Source organism: Sciurus carolinensis, chromosome X (genome assembly GCF_902686445.1).
Source record: "Sciurus carolinensis chromosome X, mSciCar1.2, whole genome shotgun sequence".
Classification (NCBI taxonomy): domain Eukaryota; kingdom Metazoa; phylum Chordata; class Mammalia; order Rodentia; family Sciuridae; genus Sciurus; species Sciurus carolinensis.
In genome coordinates, this window is record NC_062232.1 from 66,749,738 (window position 1) to 66,768,763 (window position 19,026).

General features: G+C 36.8%; 1 protein-coding gene across 10 annotated transcripts in view; it reads left to right on the top strand.

Moving 5' to 3' along the window:
* The first annotated feature begins 16,046 nt into the window (after window positions 1–16,046).
* The window catches only part of Dach2 (dachshund family transcription factor 2), a 557,008-nt gene continuing 554,028 nt past the window's right edge, over window positions 16,047–19,026 (top strand). For all 10 annotated transcript variants that reach the window (XM_047535143.1, XM_047535144.1, XM_047535139.1 and 7 more), the window contains exon 1: window positions 16,047–16,733. In XM_047535143.1, coding sequence (XP_047391099.1) covers window positions 16,225–16,733 — 509 coding nt within the window. In that variant the 5' untranslated portion in view covers window positions 16,047–16,224. The remainder of the gene's footprint in view (window positions 16,734–19,026) is intronic.

Genomic DNA, 19,026 nt, shown 5'->3' on the forward strand with positions numbered 1-19,026 from the left:
TACCTGTCACTAGATGGCGGTAATTCCAGGGTGGGTCTCATGTAGAAAAGCAGTAAAATGGAGATTTTTTGTATTTATTGCTTTTGCACCAAAGATAAAGATATGTAGTAACCTCAACTGAGATTTTAGTGGTGGTGGTAGTAGTATAACTAGTGTATTTTTTGTGGGGAAGGAAGGTAAGATGGAGGAATGTTTGTGTGACAATATGTGTGTGTAAATTTGTAAATTTGTGTTGAGGGCATGGTCAATTGCTTGTAAGAGAACTGAAATAAACCTAAAAACCCAAATTAAGAAGTAGAAAAAGGTAGGTATGCATTTGATGAAGGATAGAGCATTTTCATTTCACATATTGCCCTTATTTGGAGACATTTGGTATTTGTACTTCAAAAAGAATGATTTGTGAATCATTGTTTATGATGGTCATAGCACCTTTTGTTGATAGAGAACCAGGACACATAATTTTAATATAAGAGCAGGTCACAACTTCCACTTAACATTTTCTTTCTGTTTGGCTATTTTGAACACAAAATTTTAAGTAAAGAGGTTGGATACATTTTTGGAGAAACATTCTTATTGAGTTTGAAATGAATATTTGAGGCTCTTTAATGATAATGAGAGATATCAATGGAAATTAATCATTGTATTGAAAACCCACCCAGGGCAATAGAGATAAGTGTGAGTTGTCGTAGTAAAGGCAACATAATGAGAAATTTTAGTGAATAGCATGATACAAAACCTTTTCTAAGTCAGCATCCAAACAACAAACAACCACATTACATTAAAGAGCATTTCATCGTTTATCAACCATCAGTTCCCAGAGAAAAAATTTCTTGGTGTAACAGATTTCCTAGTCTAACAGAAAATTACATTGAGACCTGATATCCTGATGGGTTGAAATAGTTGCATATAATGAAGAATATGACATGTTTGAAGAAAATTGAAGTGATCTGATTTCGCAGGGGAGAAAATCAAAGGCCTATCAGCTCTCACAAAGTAAGGTGAAACCTTTTGAAGGTTCTGAAAAAAGAGAATTTTGGAAATAGCAAAGCTGTGCCCTTTTAAGCAACTGTTTTGCACAACTTATGCTATGCTTTACACCTCCTGGACTTCTCCCTGAACTTGGGATTGGAGTTTCAAGTAAAGTCACATCTCTTCTATCTGTTCTCACTATCAGGAAGTTAATTTAGAAAAACTGAAAGGCTCACCTATATTTCTCATGACTCTTTCACACTCCTGTCCACCAGCCACATTTACTATTATCTTCATGTCTCAGCCTCAAAGGCTATCCTTGTCCCAACCCTCCACCAACTTTCACCTAGCTAACTTCAACTGATCCTTCATGGTGGCTCAAGTGTCATATCTCTTGTGAAGCTTTCCCTGATACCTGCTATGCTAGGGTTGCCAGATTTAACAAACAAAGATAGAAGAAGTCCAGTTGAATTGGAATTTCAGATCAGCAATGAACAATTTTTTTTGTATGAATATGTCCCAAATATTGAGTTATGGATATTTACTTGCTAAATCTGGCAACAAAACCTTAGTTTGTAGTTTTTTAGTATCTTCCATAATGCGGTGTTTCATGAACCACATTGGATACTTCCATTGGAGAATGTCTTCATCATTACTTGCTTTGTGTATTGAAGAAAAAAGTATGGTGCCAGGCAGGGTGGCAGACACCTATAATCCCCATAGCTGGGGAGGCTAAGACAGGAAGAGCACAAGTTCCAGGCAAGTCTCAGCAATTTAGCGAGGCCCTAAGCAACTTAGCAAGATCCTGTCTGAAAACAAAAAAAAACCAAAAAAGGCTGGGGATTTATCTCAGTGGTAAAGAGTCTCTGGGTTCAATTCTCAATATTAAAAATCTAATAAAAGAAAAAGATATGAGTATGGCTTTTATGCCTCCGCCTCTAACTATGGCATGTAGTTAGACTAATAAAAATTGGCCTTCAACCCAAAATTCTATATTGTTCTTTTATGACCTGATAACACTATGTTTACATCTTAACTCTCTTCATCTTATAAATGTGGCAGAGGAATAGCCTATCACTGCTAATTGATGAGCATTCAGCATGATACAGTAATGTAACAAAAGAGTTCCACAAATTATTTCCAGAGAAAGAAAGGATTTGTGCCTCAATATCATTACTTGTAATTAACAGTGAATTAAATGTAGTTATTGTGAGACATTTAAATGCTTTTATTAGGTCTCCTGCAAGATACTACTATGATTGCTAATCACTGAAAAAATTACTAGTCACTACTTCTTTTACTTAATAAGGGATATACTATCTTTCAAACATTAAAAACAGATGACACTGCATTACTTCACTGCTGATGTATGTAATAGAAATGACACACTAATTAATTTAGTGCAGTATAAATGTAGTAATTATTTATCATGGTTGACAATAGAATTATGAAAACATTCAATTACAATCAGTGATAATTAATTATTTATTGATTTTACATTATGCACACATTAATACAATACACTTAATTATGCAGAAGAGGGGATCGTTTTTCTGTTGATATGCAGACCTTTCAATTCATCAGTTTTATTTAAAAACAGAAAAATTAAGTTTGGGTAATAAGTGTTGATCCAAACTGAAATAGAATGTGTTTGGTATATACTAGTATCAATCTGATTAGAAATCTCCTTTAAGAGAATGTCTGAGATATAAAAGCACTAGATCAAGATTTATTTATTTAAAAATGTTGTTCAATTATGTATCTCTGAGATGGCCAGTGATTATTTCCTAGAACTGTGCAGCTCTCAAAACTTAATTGCACAACTGGCACAACCTCTTAAAATATTGTTCATAGTATGAATGCAACAAATATGTGCTAAATATTAATCTTGAAGGAAATAGAAGATAATTTTATGATGGAAATACATTCTTTAGGTTTCTGGAGAAAGTAGTGTCACTACCTGTAGCAGTGAGTAGAACTTTAAGACAAACAAAATATTTTGGAGGATGGCTTTTCATAAGCAAAGAGAATTTGCCACATTTTTATCAGTTCATTTTAATTGTGCATAGTAGAGAAGTTTGTTGTAACATAGTTATGCGTGTACACAATATAATTGTATTAATTTGACCATTATAATTCTTCAGCATTTCCCCTTTTTCTTCCCTCTTCTCTCCACCTGGTCTTTTCCCTCTATTCTACTAACCTCCCTTTGATTTTCTTCTTCTTTTTTTAATGCTTTTTAGTTGTAAATGGACACAATGCCTTTATTTTATTTATTTTTATGTGGTGCTGAGGATCGAACCCAGTACCTCACACATGCTAGGTGAGTGCTCTACCACTGAGCCACAACACCAGGCCCTCCCTTTGATTTTCATAAGATTCACTCCATATTTATTTTCCTTTTTCCTCTCTATTGTTCACATATGAGAGAAAACATATGATACTTGATCTTTTGAATTTGTTTTATTTCACTTAACATAGTGTTCTCAAGTTTCATCCATTTACCAGTAAAACGACATAATTTCATTTCACGACAATTTCTTTATTCATCCACTGATGGACACCTAGGCAAGTGGCATAGTTTGGCTATTGTGCCTGTATCACTATAATATACTGATTTTTGTTCTTTTGGATATACACTGAGGAGTGGGATAGCTGGGTCATATGGTGGTTCCATTCCTCGTCTTTTGAGAAATCTCTATACTGATTTCCATAAGTGATTGTACTAAGTTACTATCTCACTAACAGTGTGAGTTTTCCTTTTACTAAGAGAATTTTTGACAAAGGGTACCCAAGGCAGAGAAACAGCATACACAGTGGCTTGGAATGTAAGTTTAGAGCATATCAAGTATAACTCCCTGCAGCCGAGGCAATTTGTAGCAGAATGGTGAAAAGAAATATAATGATTAATTGAAGCCTGGTTGGGGTGCAGACTGGAATAAGAAGAATGTCTAGAAGAAGGGAGTTCAGAAAGGAAAAAAAAATCATTAGCATCACTGTACTAGAAAATCATTTTTTCCTACCTTCCTATGGGCCTTGACTTAGTATGGTTCAATTTAATATATATTGTATATATAAATGAAAATTTTAAAGAATGGGATCCTAACTAAATAAGATATATTCCATGCTTATATAATTATATGAAAATGGATTCTAATGTCATGTATAACTAAAAAGAAACAATAAACTAAAAAAATTCCATTCAGTGTAGGTCATTAGATGCACCAAAGAGTTTTCTTTCTTACAATGTAAGACTGTTCCTTCTGTCTTGAGGGCTTCCATTAACCTGGGTTTGATTTCAATAACATTACTAAGGCCAAAATCCCAACTGCTTTCAATATCACACCTCGAACTATGTTTTCTTCTGAGAGGAAATTATTTTCATAATTGCTTTTAGAAACAGACAATGGGTAGGCTCTAAATATAAGCAAAGAAAAATCAACATTCTAATTGGTAAAGGGGGAGGGGAGAACTACACCCTCACTTGGCTATCTTTTTCTCCATTTGTTTTGTATGTATGCCTCTCAACTAATCCTAAAGATGTACTGATCAGGTTTCTATTATTTAAACAACATTTTTTCTGGAAGCATATTTTCTGTTAGTTTTTCTGTGTCTCTTATAACCCATTATAATTTACAATCCAGAGAAATGTGGACTATGTATGCATTTATAGAAAATTATAGTAAAATATATAATTTATAATCAGCAGACTTTTTTTGACTTCCTAGTCCATTGTCGATATTAACAGTTCCACTTCAGTGCCTGGGCAGTTAAGACATTAAACAATATTTCATGTGCTATGTTTAACTTGGATATAAACTGAGAATTGAGTTCTTTTATGGACCAGGCATATGTATGGCTTGTTTATTTCTACAAATGGATTTATACACTTGATGGAGATGACTGGACACAGGATTCTAGATAAAAGCTGTCTCTGACAAATATGTCTGCTAACTCCATTGCCTACATCTGGAGGGGTCTCAAAGAAGCTCTTGGGTTAAGTATATCTGTGAGAAGAAATAGTGTCTAGGAACTGGTAAAAAGTAATGTTTAGGTGGAACTTCTTTTTGTTATGTTTATGCAATCTGTACTATTCTGGAATCCAGACAGTATGAAGGAATACAGTACCAGCTAAGGCTTCCTGTTTATTTCTGTACATAGGTCCAGCTGAAACTAAATGTTTGGGCTGGGTATGTTACTCAGTAGTAGAATTGCCAGATGGAGGATTTCCTTGGTTTTTGTTTTCCAAAAGGAAATATTTCAGTCAAGAGACACAATTAGAAAATACATAAAGGGTTTATTAGTGAGAAGTATGCCTCGACATGGAGTACATCACCTGCAAGAAAGGAAATGGTATGGTGTCTCCACAAGGGAGAGTTTTTGTATTTGACCTGGGAACATCCCTTTTCCTGTATTATGTATTTGGGCAGTTACTGCAGTTTCCCACCATCTTATAGTGGCTGTACTAATTTCCAACAGAGACTGTATCCTTTATCTCCAGTCTTACCTCAAGAAGGTGGTCTCTGAGTGGTGTAATGGCTGGCTGGGTGCTGCTCAGGGAAGAGCCTTAATTTCCTTTTCCCACCTTCCTTCTCCAAATTGCCTGGCCTGGATTTGAGTTCCAGCACTGGAGGAAAAGAAGAAAAACACTAAGTAGATGAAAGATAAATGGACAAGATGAGACTCATTTGATAACCAAGTGTTCAGATGAAGGATCTAGGTCAGTTCTCATTTTGATAGAATATGTTATTGGTGACTTATGATTTTTAAAATTCATTATAAAAATTAAAATTCAACCAATATGTGTTTTATTCTGAATTCATTGCAATGTTTCCACTTTATCTTCTGACATCCCTGGAAATCAGTAATATGCAGTTGAAATAAGTAAGAAGTGAAGAAAGTGGGTCCTTTTCCAATGATGAGGCCAAAGTTCCTAAAAGTTTCTCTAATGGGAGAAGTCATGTTTGAGGAATTTAAACCTTTAGGTATCCAGATATACAATGATCAAACCCATGAGTGCACCTACAAAGCTCTTATAAATAGATTTTAGGTACTTTAAACTGAGGTGATGACTCCGGCATATTAAGAGTCAGACTTAACGTGTTTTTGTTTTCACCCATGATAATTGACTGATACTCAGGACAGTGTAATCAGTGTTCATTTGTCATACTTTGTTCATAAAAAACTGCTCAGGATTTCCATCTTCTTCTCCTCTCTTCTTGTGGTTTCAAGCAGAGGATTATCATCCTGTTTCACATTAATGCTGGTCATTTGTACATTAGTAGGTGGTTACAGTGCTCCTTTGTGTTTAGTTTACTCTTCAAATGCTCAAGGCCTTTCAGGTATTATGACAAAGAGTCATTTTCTCAAGTCAATGATCTCAGAGAAGCATAGAACCCTGGAAGTTAGAGATGAAAAAAAATTGTGCTAATCTTTGAAAAGTGACCCTGTTAGGCTGAGTTCTAAAACATACTGTCAGATCCTCTTGTCTTCATTTCTTTCCCTCCCTCCTCCTACAGTCCTTAAATCAATTCTAAACTTGGGCTACTTTCCTTTTTTTTTTTTTTTTAAGGTACTGGGGATTGAACTCAGGGGTACTTGACCACTGAGCCACATCTCCAGTCCTATTTTGTATTTTATTTAGAGACACAATCTCACTGAATTGCTTAGTACCTTGCCATTGGTGAGGCTGGCTTTGAACTTGTGATCCTCCTGCCTCAGTCTCCCGAGTCGCTGGGATTACAGGTGTGCACCACCTCGCCCAGGTTCCCTCAGCTTTTTGAATCCCTGCCTCTGTCTTGTATATTCTGACTTTGTCTCCTCTTCAATTCCCTTTTCTATTACCACTTGTAAGCATCCCCCTTCCTACAACTTTTCTAATTATTCCCAACTGGAGGAGTTATAGTTGGCATTTACTGAAACTGAACTTTGAAAAAAATCAAACAAATATGAAAGTAATTAATAGGGAATGCATTTATCCTGTGACAGGAATTATTCTAAGCAATTTATAAATGGTGTGTTGTATATGTTAACTTTTGCAATTTCACAGAACCCCATGAAGAATTTATTATTATTATTATTATTACAATTTTATACATCAGGAAATTGAAGCAAAAAGTGGTTAAGTATTTTGTTCAAGATTACCTAGCTAGTCAAAGGAAACAACAAGGAATGGAAGAGAGAACCTACAGAACGGGAGAAAATCTTTGCCAGCTACTTTTCTGACATAGGATTAATATCTAGAATATATAAAGAACTAAAAGTACACCAAAAATCAAATAACCCAATTTATAAATGGCAAATGATTCAAGCAGATATTTTTCAAAAGAAGAAATATAAATGGTCAACAAATATAAGAAATAATCAAAACTACACTCAGATTCTATTTCATACCAGTCAGAGTGGCAGTCATCAAGAATACAAACAATAATAAATACTGATGAAGATGTGGAAAAAAGGAATACTTTACATTGTTGGTGGGCTTCTACATCAGTACAACCATTGTGGAAATAATTATGGAGGACCCTCAAAAGACTAGGAGTGGAACTACCTTATGACCCAGTTACACCACTCCTCAGTATTTATCCTGAAGAATTAAAGGCATCTTACTACAGTGATACGTGCATACCCATGTTTATAGCAGCAAAATTCACAGTAGTCAAACTATGAAACCAGCCTTGGTGTCCATCAGTGGATGAATGGATGAAGAAAATGTGGTATACATGCACAGCAAAGTTTTATTCAGCCATAAAGAAAAATGAAATTATGTCATTTGTAGGCAAATGTATGAAACTAGAGAACATTATATTAAGTGAAATAAGTCAAACTGAGAAGGTCAAGGATGTATGTTTTCTCTCATATGTGGAAGTAAAAAGGAAAATAAAGGTGAAGGGAATCTTATGAAAATCAAAGGGAGATCAAATAGAGGAAAGGGACTAAGGAATAGGAGGAGGGAAGGAATGGGGGAAGTGCTGGGGAGTAATTTTGGCCAAATTATATTCTTATATTGAGTGAATGTATGAATATGTAACAACAAATCCCATCATTAGGTGCAAGTACAATGCATCAATTTAAAAATGTGGGGAAAAAAGTTTACCTAGCTAGTAAACTGGGAGGTAGACTTTGGATGCATGCAGTCTGTCTTTAGATACCTTTTCAATGAAACATGCTTACTTCCTTTCTTTACCCATCTTTTACAGAAGAAAAAACAACAGAAACAAAAGGCAATCATTTCATAGTGCTCTGCTGCTGCTGGGAATATACATATCCTCATGTTTATATTTTCCCAATCAGAAAAGTACCTATTTCCCTCCTACTCATAAAGAAGTGATACAATTTCTCCTTTATATCATCAAGTCAGAGCTGGTTATTTTGCAAATAATAATAAATGTATGCCTTAACCCTGTGCCATTTTATCATGTTCCAGCAATGTTTAGAAACAGTTATATCAGTGACACACTTCCTCAGTTAAGATAATCTTATGTAAAACATGTAGAATAAAAAATGTAAGTTTCAAATAGAGATTTAAATATTTTCTATTAAAACAAATAAATAAATTTACTTAGAGAAAGTAAAAAATTCATTATAATTTTCTAATACATTCATTAAAGATGTGTAACAAATAATTTTAGGTTTCATAGAAGCAAACATAACACAATCTAGTAGTGCCCCTTTATTCATGGAGAATATGTACTAAGAGTCCCAGTGAATGTGTGAAACCCTGGATAGTGCCAAATATCATAATATGCTATGTTTTTTTCTATGTAAACATACCTATGATAAAGTTTAATTTATAAATTAGGCACAGTAAGGGATTAACAACAATAATAAAATATGAAATATTTATAACAATATACTATAATAAAAGTTATGCAAATTGAGTGTCTCTCTCAAAATATCACATTATATTATACATCTTACCTGCCTCAGTATACGATTTTTTTTCTTTATTAAGTCAGGAACTCTTACATTTCACTTAAAGAAAGCACTATACAGCGACTCTTTGGCATATTCAAATTGCCAACATCATTAGTCTTGAGCTTTTGGTGCCATTAATCAAGCAAAATAGAGGTTCCTTGAACTCGCGTTCTGTGATTCCTTCAGACCAGTCAATACCATAACCAAGATGACTACTGAGTGACTAATGGGTGGTCAGAGTGTAGTATACAACTTGGATAGGCTCAAAGGAATGAATATCCTGGGCAGGATGGGGTAGGATGCAGCAGGACAACATGAGACTTCATTATGCTACTCAGTGCAATTTAAGACTTATGAATTGTTTATTTCTGGAATTTTTCATTGAACATTTTTGCATCTTGATTTTGGGTAACTGAAATTGTGGAATATAAGACTGGATAAGGGCAGGAGTACTGTATAAATATCTCACACTTAGCAGTATATATGAGGAAACAAATGCTTAAATAAAAATTAAAATATTTCTTAATCTGAGAATCCAGTCATCATCAAAAAGATCTATCTACCAAGAAGCAAAATTGTCATTCTTTTAAGGAAAACATAAATATATAAAACACATCAGTCTCTTTGGCTTTGCTTCAGAATAAGCACTTATATAGCTTAACAACTTATACAGGTGTACCTTGGCGATATTACAGGTTTGATACCAAACCACTCCAATAAAGCAAATATTGGAATACACAAGACTCACATAATTTTATGGTTTCCCAATACATACAAAAGTTATATTTACACTATAATGTAGTCTCTTAGGTGTGCAATCAGCATTACATCTAAAAAATGTATATACCTTAATTAAAAATACTTCATTACTAAAAAGACACAGTATGCCCATACTGTTGAAAAAAATGGTGTCGATAGACTTGCTCCATACAGGCTTGCCACAAACTTTTAATTTGTAAAAAGCACACAGTAAGTCAAAGTAAAATACAACAAGATGCCACATCTGTGTATTCATTCATTTAATAAACATGTATGAACACCCACTATGAGTGAGTGCCACTAAATGCACAGTGGTTTGCACTGGAAATATCACATTAAGGTTTATGGACTCCGTAATCTGACAACCTTATTCTAGGAGAGGACCTAAGACTTAAGGCATGTTTTAACTGCCTTAAGTGAGGCACAAAGTACTTTAGAATTAGATAACTAATTAGATAACTAATTCTACAAGAGAGTTCAGAAGAGGGAAAGCCCATTTCTGACGGAGAAGAAAAGAAATGAGGGAATTCATCATGAAGGAGAATTGGACTTTTGTTTTAAAGAGGGGTTTGGATTTGGGTGAATGGAGATAAGGAGATGTGCAACAACGTTTTCCCTGTAGAAAGAAATAACATGAGCATTAGCACCAGGGTAGGAAGGTACAATAGGTTATGAGTAGTGGAAAGTAATATTAATTTATTGGTGTACTGGCAACATGTCAGGGAGTATTGAAGGAAAGGATAAAAAGGTAAATCCAAGAAGAGTTAAATGTCTGTCTAAAACATCTGAAGTGTATGTGGTACCCAGAGGGGTAGTAATGAATTTTCTGAAGAGTAGATGAAACTTTAGAAAGAAATAACCTGGTATACTAGATAGATTGGAAGAGAAAATACCTGAAATTAGGTTGATAAAGAGGAATTGTGCCAGGTATGGTGGCACATGCCTGTAATTTCAGCTGCTCAGGAGGCTGAGGCAGGGGTATCAAAAGTTTGAGTCCAGTCTTAGCAACTGAACAAGATCCTGTCTCAAAACAAAGAATAAAAAGGGTTGGGAATATATCTCAGTTGTAGAGTGCTTTCTTACCATGTGTGAGGCCCCGGGTTCAATCTCCAGCATCAAAACAAACCAAGCCAAACCAAATCAAACCAAATCCCCACAAGCCCCCCTAAAAAAAAAAAAAAAACAACAAAACAAACAAAACCACAGTGGATAAAACTAATGGAAATAAGCATTGAGAATGAAAAGGAATGGAAGGAACTGGTTTTGCTGAGTGTAAACTGACAAAACTTAGGGACTAGTTGAATAAGGATATATTGGGTAGAGAGAAATCAAAGGAGTCTCCCAAGTATCTCCTTCAGGTGACTAGCCACATGGAGAACATATTAAGAAAATACCAGAAATGAAAAAAACTCCAGATTTGAAGGGAGGAAGAAATATAATTCAGTTTTGTGCAGGTTGAGTTTAAAGTGACCATAGGATATCTAAGTGGAGATAACTAATTCTACAAGAGAGTTTAAAGAAATCTAGTGATAATATTTGGGGTAATTTATAATTTGAAGGTTGTTGAAGCTATAGAGAGTTGATGAAATTGCCACAAGTAAGGGTGTGGACATTAGGAGTCATAAAATTTCACTGTCAAGAGCAAGGCATGAAGAGAAAAAATGTATAGGGAAGAGGAGAGTTGGATTGTTGGAAAGTGAGAAAGTCAAGAGTTAGGGGTTCAAGAAGGATATTGATAGTGTAAAATGCTGCAGAATATCAAAGGATAAGGATTTAGAAAACAAGTTCAGATTTGACTTTAAGGAGGTCAATGATCACCTCTGGTAGATCAGTTTCAGCTAAGTGTTAAGCAGAAATCAAATTGCAAAAGTTTAAGGCCCATAAGAGTAGTAATAAAGAAGGGAAACAGTTTTAGACTTTTAAAAACAAGAGTTTATGAAAAGACAGAGACTTCAGGACAAAAGAATCTCAAACCTGTATTGAAATCACCTCTAGAATTCTTGTTTTAACACAGATTGCTGAACCTCACCCCCCGAATTTCTGACTCAGTAGGTCTTGGGTAGGGTCAAAGAGTTCGTATATCTATCAAGTTCCCAGATGTATTACTGTGTGTAGTTCAGGGACTACACCTTGAGAACAACTGGTAAGGATTGAAGAGAGCATTTATTTATTTGTTTTGATACATACCCTTGAATATTATCTATAATAAAAAGGGAAAGTGCAAGTAGAGATGGAGAGAAGGGAGATGTGAAAGAGAGGAGTGAGCATAAAATTAATAGAGTCAAGACCTGAAGGAGGTAAAAGGAATCAAGAATGTAAATGAAGGCAGTGGAGGAAGCTTCTTATTTTCTGAGGGATGAGAAAAGTAGGAGAGGATGAGAGGAAAGATAAAAGGGTCTTAGGAGGAGAGAAGGGAGGTTGGGGGAACTTCTATGGAATCACTTCGTGGTAAAATCATAGAGAAGTGGGAGGCAATAGCTGATGAGCCTTAAGGGGACGGTAGCTTACAAAAAGTAGAAAAGAGTCCGGATGTCAGCTACAGGGAATTCAAAAGGAAGTCAACAAAATGAATAAAAGGCTACCAAGTAGCAGTGGGAATCCAGCTGAAGTTAGAATGGCTTGAATTTGAATAGCCTAAGATTTGAAAGGGAACAATAAGTTGAGACACATAGAACTTAAAGAGGACCTATCTCCTCCCCCTGGGACAGTGCAGTATGAGGTATCTTATGTTAAAAGTAGGTAAGTGCTTATACTTTACGTTTACTGGGAGAATTTTTTTAAACTTCAGCTAGAATATGTTCATTTTTTTCTTTTAAGCGTCTGATTTTGTTTTCCTACCCAGGTTTTGACCAATTCTTCTCTTGTTCAAGTGATTGTCCTTCTTCACCTTTGCCTCCCAAGGAACTCATCTACAATTTAACATTGTAAGTAAAAGAGAAAAAAATACATTTTAGGGCTGAGGATGTGGCTTAGTGGTAGTGTTTGCCTAGCATGCATGAGGCCCTGGTTTCTATCCTCAGTACCATAAAAAAATTTAAAACACATTTTAGATGATTATTACATAGCCAGTTTCCTAGGAAAATATTGAGTAGGATATACGTATAGGTTTTAGCCAATTGATCCTCAATTATAGGAATGTTTTTGTTTCACATTTATTGCCTTGCCCAATCAATTTTCTTTTATTGTTTGCCTAAAAATAAACCTTAGGGGGTTCCTGGAAAATTCTGATTAGAGACCATACTAGAGGTCATAACTTCAGACAGCTGAGGGTTTCAAACAATTCCACTTATTACCTTGGGATTTGCTTGAAAACCATCCCTGAAAATATTTTGGATATTTTGCAGTCCTGCATAAGTTTGCATATATGTGTGTGTGTGTGTGTGTGTGTATAATTTTTTTAAAAAATTAAAATGATATCTTCATTTCACTGACAATGTGAAATGAAGTAGAATGTTTGGCCTAAAGTCACAGATGAGCATGTTCCCCTCCAAACTAAACATAAATTAGGAGAAAATGTAAATTGCTAATTAAGGATAGGAATTTTATAGTATTTCAGTGTACGAGAAGCTACACTTAGGTCTCAAATCATTCCACTGAAATTAGTGGCATCTAGAACTTCTTGTTCTGATGAGATATGGTATCTACTTGTACCAATTTTATTCGTATTTGCTGTGGTGTTTGGATTCTGTTTGATATTAATTCACAAACCTTGAATATTTTCTTAGTTTTAATGCAGTGCTCTTATCTCCTAAGGGTACCCTGTTTACTGCAGCCTTTATGATTTTATATTGCTTCATACAATTCCAAACTTACAGGGTGTTGACATGCAAGGTTTCCTCTGGCCTTGTAGAAATCCAGCCTTATTTAGAAATATGTTTGGCTTATGGAAGACATTAAAGTCAGAAAGGGATAAAAACAAACACTGTGTGTAATTTGATTGTCTCAGTCTCAAAGCATAGATAATAATAATGGAAACAGCAGCCATAGAAACTGAGTAATCAAAAGATCAAGAAAACCTAAGGACACAACACCTGGAGTCTTGCATCCAGATGACTAAATCTTTAAATTACAAGTATCACTTAAGAAAATTACCAAGTTTACCTTCAAGAGGACTGCAATAGGAAGGAATTCAAATAATGAAACCATGGGTCTTTTGTGTATTGAAAGCTTCTAAGAGACTTTAACACTTCAGTGATCACTGGCCAATTTGAGTCCTTAGTATTTCTATTAGAATTTGAACCTTGATCTCTGGTAATAATTAAAATTTAATTCTTACTTTTTCTAAAATTATCAAAGTTATCCAAAGTTATCAAAGTATGTTTGGCTTTCAATATCACAAATAATGATTAGAGTCTAAGTGAATGTTCAACCTTTCCTTTTAATATTGAAGAATCTCTTAAATATAAAACATCAAAACATCTGTCATGTCACATTTCTGAAAACTCCAAATCATTCTCTGAATGAAAAGGCATTAATAATGTAGAATTTTTAATGTAATTAGAGCTACTTCAAATAAAACTTTCCTTTACATCAAATTTGTTGACTGGAAATTTTAATCACAGTAAATTAACAAAAACAAGTTATTTCAACACAATATTTAATAGCCATTTCTGTCAAAACACCTGTTGAACAGTTTTTAAAAAAAAAAAAAAACTTGTAAATAAAAACATTTCTGCCAGTACTCTTCTATTTTGGTTTTGAGAAGCAGTACTTTTCTGCTTCTACTCTCTTCAAAATTGTTCATTTTGCCCCTTATTTTCTTCCCATGAGTGTACCAATAAAGCCAAAACAATTTGATATCTTTTAAAAATGTTTTGTGGCTGTGTAAGTTCCAGTGTTTTGTGTTAGCGATTCTTATTGCTGTATTCCAAAAGCAACTGTCATCACAACTTCTTAGCATTTTGACCTCATGCAATTTAAAATTAAAACAGTATGAAGAGATTCAAAGGGCAGTTCTTATGCTTGGTTGATGAAATGACAAAAGAAGAAAATATGTTGTAGAAAAAGGAAGAGAAATCTAATTTAGAACATTTACAACTTATGAAGGGAGCAAATAGAACTCACTCACCCCCCCCTCTTTGACACTACTAAGTTCAACTCCGGAAGAATATCAGAGTTGTTGTATGAGCTATGTAGTTGGTTTTTGTAAAGAAATTAAGCCTGGATTTCACTTTCTTGAATAACTATTAACCTCTAGAGGAGCAGAGCACAGGAAAGGAAATACCTTTCTTCCAAAGAATCAAAACCTTGACAAGGAGTCTTAAAACAACTTTGATACGGTTACCTAACCACCATTTGCTGTGTGGATAAGACTGTTTCCCCTGGAATACCCTATTTATAGACATTTTGTTGATTATGAGCTCTTGCAATAAGTTTGGAGCATTTGACAAGTCGGGGAAGAGGAATCTTGAGCTACCTTTTAGGACATGAAACACTAATCATTGAAACTTCAAAGCTCATAAGTAAGGGAGGGAAATGCCACATTCAATAGTGCAAATCTTGCCCTTCTCTTGTATTCTATAATGGCTGTTTTGAGGCATCAAAGAAGCTTTCCTATAAATTTTACCGGGTGTAGTGCAGGGCAATCCTGATACTAAGGGATGTGGACATAGAAAGCCTCGTCTGTTCCAGGACTGTGGCGGAAGTGCTGTAAAATGAGGTGTCTATCAGCCACCCACAGACTAAGTCTGTTTCCTAAAGTGTTCACAGGCTCACTGCGCTTCCTGATTATCAGTTCATATGAGCCAGTTAGTGACCCCAGCAACTCCGATCTGAGTGCGATCCGGTGGCGGGTTTCTCCGTGAACTGGGTAAGGGATAATTTACACCAAGCGCTCTAGGGGGACTGAAGAATGGCTGAGTTGTTTACTTCTGAACTCACTGGAGTCTTTCTCTAGGAAACTGGGTGAAGCCACCTATTAGCGCTCACGGAATTTGGGAGCAACGTGCAAGTGGAATTGCCGCAGCCATCTCACTTTCCTCGAATGAACCGGGGTGCGAGGTGGCGGGAGGGGGATCAGAAGATGCGTTCAGGAGTCCTGCTTTGTGTTTCCCAACCTCCTGGGGCGCAGAGAAGATGGGTACTTTGCGTACTATAGTTTGAGAGCTCTGCCTGATAATTGGACGTTCTATCGTTAGATTTCGAGGCAAGAAGCGGAGGTACCACACCAACCCCTTTTCGGGCTCCACCTCTACTCACCCGCGAGCCCAGAACCGCCTCAGGTAGTCTGAGGCCAGCCAGGGAGTCTCCACCTCCACGCCAGCGGCAGCCATTCGACGCACTCAGGCGCGGAGGGGGTGGGGCCCATTGGCTGGGGGTGCGCTGCCAGTCTCGGGAGGGGGTGTGGTGGGGGTGGGGTTTCGGGCCGCCGCGGGTCTAACTGCTCACTGTTTGCTGGGTAGTGGGTGAGCTTGAGCGTGAGCGGGGCTGCTGGAGTCTTGAGAACAGTTCAGAGCGAGCGAGCTCGCGTCAGAGAAAGAGAGAGAACGCGCGAGCGAGAGTGAGGGATTGCGAGGGGACCTAGAGGAGTCAGGGAAAGAAAGCGAGGGCCGGAGGAGCCACGATACAGACAGAGTGAGCATGTCTGTCTCCGCACCTCCGGTGATCTCTGCAACTTCCAGTGGTGCCGGCGTCCCGGGGGCCTTATTTCGGGCCGAACCCCTATACTCGACTCCGGGAGAGCCCCCTCGTCTCACCCCTAATATGATCAACAGTTTTATGGCCAATAACCACAGCGGCAGCGCCGGGAGTGGAGGGATCGGTAGTGGCAGCGTTGGCAGCTGCAACACCAACACCAACGAGTGCCGGATGGTGGACATGCACGGGGTGAAGGTAGCTTCATTCCTGATGGATGGCCAGGAACTGATCTGCCTGCCGCAAGTCTTTGATCTTTTCCTCAAGCACCTGGTGGGTGGGTTGCATACGGTGTACACTAAGCTGAAGAGACTGGACATATCCCCGGTGGTGTGTACTGTTGAGCAGGTCCGGATCCTCCGCGGGCTGGGGGCCATCCAGCCCGGGGTGAACCGCTGCAAACTCATCACCAGGAAAGACTTCGAAACTTTGTTCACCGATTGCACCAATGCCAGGTGAGACACTCTTTTCTTGACTCGCTGCTCTTGCCCCTTTGCCCTCTTTTGCATGTCTCATCACCCTCACTAACTTTGTCTGTAGAGAGTGAGTCTTAACTAGCTTGCCTTTTCATACTTTGAATGGGTGGGGAAAGAGGACTAGAAGGACTCATGAATTACGGGTCCCTTCTAGTCCGCTCTCAGTGGTAGGGCTGGGATCTAAAAAAGTCCCGCACAAACTTCAGTTTGCAGTCCTCTACTGAAACTTTCCAGCCTTCCGCCCATATCTTGCATGGCATTTTGACTGCTTGTGTTTATTTGTTAATTTCTCTATTTGGTTTTCTTTCCTGCTCTTTTGTGGCCTTACGGGTCGGATAGGTTTTTTCTGAACACCGACACCAGGGGCTTTCTCTGGGGACTGGCTGAGCAGTAAACGGGGCTCCAAAGCTGGCAACCCAGAAAACAGCATTTGGGGAACGCAGGGGGCTCGAAGTCTAGAATCCATCCCAGAGGGTGATTCAGTTCCCATTCTGCGAGTTTGTTGTGAGAGTGTGTGGGATGTGTACTGCTGTTTGTTTTTGTTGGTGGCGGTTGTGTGTGTGAGCAAGTGTGTGTAAGGACGAGTGCTCATGCCTGCTGCGCAAAGATCCCCAGTACACGATACAGGAAAGTAGATTAGTCCTTAAAAATAAAAAAAAATAAAAAATAAAAATAAATAAAAAAGACGACGCAGATGTCACTTTCCTGGGATCGTCCGTTTTGGGTTATCTGCAGAAGGTAATGTGGGGCATGAAACGCTGGGGCTGGGGCTGGGTTGGGGGTTGCTATAGAAGTTGGTAGGTTTTCTAGAGAAGATGCTCTCAGCTCTTCCCCCCCACCAGGCAAACAGTTGGAAGGATCCCATTCCTTCAAAGAGAGGATTCCTTAAATGATGATGGCCAGCTTCCCTGGTTGTAAGTGTACCTCCTTCATATCACAGTTCAGAAGTACATTGAAGTATAAATGTCCATTTGCACATCAGAAGCAAATTGTGTTCAATGTTTTAAATAAAAAGGAAAAGAAACTGTATTCGAAATTATTTGACTTTTTAAATACCTGTGAATTAGTCTTAGTGTTTATTTGACCTCCATTCTGTTAATATCTACAGAACTATATATTTGGCACTTGAGTTTGGTATACAAACTAAGAAACTACCATCACCAGATTAACAGGAGCAAAGGGTTTTTGTTGTAAAACACTACTGTTTATCATTTTGCAAAGAACTTCAGAGGTACACTGTCTCACAGTGCAACTTTAAATGATCATATCTCTGGATCTGTGATCTAAAACTGTAACTCAGTTACCACATCTGTTGTAAAATGCAAATTACTATGTTTAGTTGGAAGTGTACTGACAACTTGTAGAGAAACTGTTGCTTAGTGCAACAATAAGATAATGCTATAGAACTTACAAGAGAACCTTTTGTCTTTTTCCTTTGAGAAGTGTTCTTCTGGGTTCAAGCAATTGAGCAGAAACGGGTTCATATGAGAACTCCTACCTAATGCACATTTAGGGCTTACAAACCTGGTTTATTAGGTCAGCTTTTCTTAAGGAAGATAGATGACCTTAAAACAAAGGATGAAGGGTTTCTCCAATAAAACAAGCAATTATGGGTTGCAAGAGTAGAAAGAAAATTTTATTTTGACTACAAAGCATTTTACTAATATATAAAATCAAAAGATGACAAGGGAATTCCTATGGGAGCCATCTAATTCATGTGTTACCATTCAAACAATTTATATTTAAATAATTGCAGACATGAAAAACTATCCTTTTACCTCTCTCCCTCTCCTCTTTACTTTCCTGTCCTTTCCTCCCCTCCCCTCTTACACCCATTCTTAAAGTGAACATTTATTACATATAGGAAATTCTTCCTTCCCACATAATTAATTCATACATTTTTGAGCAAAATCTATGTATTTCATTTTAAAAGTAAATGTATTAGTATTTTATTGTGATTTTGATACTTTCCTTTGTAAATAGAAACTTTAAATTTTATTAGAGATACTTGCTAAAGGGGAAAATGATAAATTTCTATATATCCAGAGACAGGTAGTCTTATCCTATCTTTGGACCATGTTCTAACATGCTTATAAGTTATTATTATAAGTTATTATTTTAATCCAATTAAGTTTTATTTACTTCTTATCACAGCATTTGAAGATCTAACTTTTTTGCTTGAAATGATTTTGTGTATGCATTTGTATAAAGGTGATAGAGAAATACTAAATATGGAGGAAGAAATATATTTGTGATATGATGAATGTGCTTT